The 3204-nt window shown below is 56.9% G+C and overlaps 1 protein-coding gene across 1 annotated transcript; it reads left to right on the top strand.

The window, feature by feature from the left end:
* Positions 1-14: 14 nt before the first annotated feature.
* PSMB4 (proteasome 20S subunit beta 4) lies at positions 15-2467 on the top strand. Its single transcript, XM_042837514.1, has 7 exons — positions 15-153; positions 339-545; positions 971-1117; positions 1293-1374; positions 1468-1584; positions 1926-2014; positions 2347-2467. The coding sequence occupies exons 1-7, from the start codon at positions 32-34 to the stop codon at positions 2357-2359; spliced, it is 777 nt and encodes a 258-aa protein (XP_042693448.1). The 5' UTR covers positions 15-31; the 3' UTR covers positions 2360-2467.
* The last annotated feature ends 737 nt before the right edge of the window (positions 2468-3204 follow it).

Raw genomic sequence — 3204 nt, forward strand, 5'->3', positions numbered from 1 at the left:
GCGTGCGCAGCGCGGCGGCACGGTGACTAAGATGGAGGTCGGGGGAGCGCGCGCACCGCCGCCTTTCTGGGCCGGGGGTCCCTCCCCGGGGGCAGCGTACAGCCCGGGGGGGATCGGGATCGGGGCCGGGCTGCGGCCCTACAGCGTCACCCTGTGAGCGGGGGCGGGCCGGAGATGGGCGTGGGATGGCAGCGGGGCTGCGGGGCGTGCGGGCAGCGATGGCGATGGGAGCACGGGGGGCTGCGGGGTACACGGGGGGCGGGGGGCACCGGCAGGGGAGGCGGCCCTGGGGCTGGAGGGGGGGGCGGTCGGGGCGGCACTGACGTGTGGGTCCGCAGGAGTCCCATGGTGACGGGCACGTCGGTGCTGGCAGTCAAGTTTGAGGGCGGCGTGGTCATCGCGGCGGACATGATGGGCTCCTACGGGTCCCTCGCGCGCTTCCGCGGCATCTCCCGGCTGCTGAGGGTCAACGACAGCACCGTGCTGGGCGCCTCCGGCGACTATGCCGACTTCCAGTACCTGACGCAGGTCATCAACCAGATGGTGTAAGTCCCGCTGCTTCCAGGCACCGCATCTTGAGTTTGAAGGGACTCGCTGGGATCGTCCAGCTCCTTGTCCTTCATTCACTGCTGGCCTGGGGCCACCTCTCCTGGTGTAAGCTCCCGTTTCTAGGCAGCCCACAGGGAGTTGGTGTGAGGTTTTCAAGAGAAGGGTGGATGTGGTTTAGTGGTTACAGACGGCTTCATGGTTGGATTTGGTGATATTGGAGATCTTCTCCAACCCTAATGATTCTGAGTGGTGATGGGTTGGGGCTGCGCCTGATGATCTTGGAGTCTTTTCCAAACTTCATGATTCTATGATTCTATTCTGTGATCCCTTGTCCTGCTCACAGTACGGCTGGAGGTGGGCTGGTGGCTGGCCAGGTGGCTCCCAGGTCCTCTGAGTTGAGCGATTTTTCTCCCTGCTTTAGCATTGATGAGGAACTGCTGGGAGACGGCCACAGTTACAGCCCCAAAGCCATTCATTCCTGGCTGACCAGAGTCATGTACAACCGGAGGTCCAAGATCAACCCACTGTGGAACACTGTTGTTATTGGAGGGTTCTACAACGGTGAGAGGTGAGGACAAGGGACGTGAGACACTGGGAGTGACCCCACCAGCCCAGTTCTGTTGGTTGGGAACATCCTTAGAGTTTCTCTGAAAAGAGGAAGATGTAGGGTTCCCCTGGCTAGGAGCTGTGCGCTGGGTGCCCTCCCCTCGTGCAGCAGTGATGCTCACAGCTCTGTCCTTCAGCTTCCTTGGTTACGTGGACATGCTCGGCGTGGCCTATGAAGCCCCAACGCTCGCTACGGGGTACGGCGCGTACCTGGCGCAGGTTAGTGCTCATAAGTGGGAACGTGGAGCACATTGAAGCAGCAACCTTGGTGCTGGGTGACTTGAGCTGTTGGGTTTGATTACTTTTTTTCAGCCGCTGATGAGAGAAACCTTGGAGAAGAAGCCCAGCCTGACCAAGGAGGAAGCCCGCGACTTGATTGAGCGCTGCATGAAGATTTTGTACTACAGAGACGCTCGGTCCTTCAACAGAGTGAGTGCTGCACGTTGGCTGCAGAGCTTTGTGCTTAATCTCCCATCTCCTCCACAGTGACACCCAGAGCTGAAATCCTGTATCTTTGGGAAGGTTCTCACCAGAGTGAGCCAACTCCACTGTCCATGCAGGACAAAGACAGACATTACTGAATGCAGAGCCACATTAAAGCAAATGAATTGTAAATCATCAGATGTCCCAAGTTGCACAGACCCGTAATACTGAGTTGGACTCAGTGATCATTATTGGCAGTGAATAATGAGGGCTTTCGTAGGGCCCATCATAAATCCAAGTCTGGAGGTCGGTCGTTACTGAAAGCTTCTACTATTTCTTCTCTTCAGTATGAAGTCGCCATTGTAACAGAGAAGGGAGTGGAGGTGGAGGGACCACTGACCCTGGAGGCCAGCTGGGACATCGCACACCTCGTCAGGTAATGGGCAGGCGACAGAGCTCCATGTGCTGTCAGTCTGGCAAAAAGCAAGGGCACAAAGTGGTGAAGGTGTGGGTGGGTGACAGGCGCCCGCTGCAGCTCAGCATCTCTCCCTTATGCTGCAATTGAGGTCTCACCGATTCCCTGCTGCAGCCACATCCTCTCTTGGCCAGGGAATGGCTGGGCAGCAGAGAGCTTCTCGCTGATGGGCCTTCCGAGATTTTGCTCTTTGCACCTCTTCAGCACAAAGCTCTGCTCTGGTTGTGGTGGTGCGCGCGTGGGCCACGTCCCCGTTGTGTCACACCCTGACCCTATAATCACTCTTCTTGCAGTGGCTTCGAGTGATCTCTGCAGAACTGCTTTGTTGCGCCCGTGCTTCTGGGTGATGTACATCAGAAAACACCTTTTGAAGTTCCTGTTTCTTTTGGAGATGAAATAAACCTGTTAAGATGACCTCTGTGTTTGTGCTGTGTCCAGAATAGAAGGTTCTGACTCCTCAAAACACGCCTGTGCTGCAGGAAGGTGTCTGAGAGCTGAGTCCTTTGTTCCTGGGGAAGGGCAGCAAAAACGTTGTTTGTTTGCTGAACGTGTTCTGGTAGGCGTTGTGCTCCACTGAAGACAATTACAGTCCTCCTCCCCTTGGCCGTGCCTTTATCAGACCATCTTGGGTCAAAGTGCTCTTTCACCGCCTCCGTTTAACACCGTGAGCTCATTTCTGCCAAAGGTGACAAAGCTTTTTCCCCCTCTGTGTTGTAGTGGAGGTTTCTGCGTTGCCAGGTGGCGCTGATGGCAGCTGAAGGACTCACTGTGGGACCCGAGTTGGTTCTGGTCCTGGCTGATGCCTGTTCACTTCCCATGTGCTGAATCCTGAGTGAAATGCACAGCTGCTTCACCACTTGCCCTAATTAAAGAGAAATGTACGGGAGCACGAGTTGCTCCGGCAGTGGGGCGTTGCAGCAACCCACTTAGTGCAGCTCGTGCCACATCCTCTGGAAGTGGGAATTTCTCGGCCCCACACCGTTTATGAACGCTACGGGTGGCGTTGCTACCACCGACACGCGCGGCTCCAGCGGCAGAATCCTGCCTCAGGCGTTACGCCGCACTCCAATCTCGGAGCTCTGCTCTGCTCCACGTCCTGAGGCACGGCGGCATCCCAGCGGCTGGGCAGCTCTCCGTAATAAAAACGCGTG

Source organism: Centrocercus urophasianus, unplaced genomic scaffold, assembly GCF_019232065.1.
Source record: "Centrocercus urophasianus isolate 14NV4802_14NV808 unplaced genomic scaffold, USGS_Curo_1.0 seq_72, whole genome shotgun sequence".
Taxonomy (NCBI): Eukaryota; Metazoa; Chordata; class Aves; order Galliformes; family Phasianidae; genus Centrocercus; species Centrocercus urophasianus.

What these genes read in the sequence shown, in the direction of transcription:
- PSMB4 (XM_042837514.1), top strand. Translation starts at nt 32, where the DNA reads ATGGAGGTCGGGGGAGCGCGCGCACCGCCGCCTTTCTGGGCCGGGGGT. An exon ending in CAGGTCATCAACCAGATGGT is followed by an intron (nt 546 to 970) that starts GTAAGTCCCGCT and finishes TCCCTGCTTTAG; the next exon opens with CATTGATGAGGAACTGCTGG. An exon ending in ACGGCGCGTACCTGGCGCAG is followed by an intron (nt 1,375 to 1,467) that starts GTTAGTGCTCAT and finishes ACTTTTTTTCAG; the next exon opens with CCGCTGATGAGAGAAACCTT.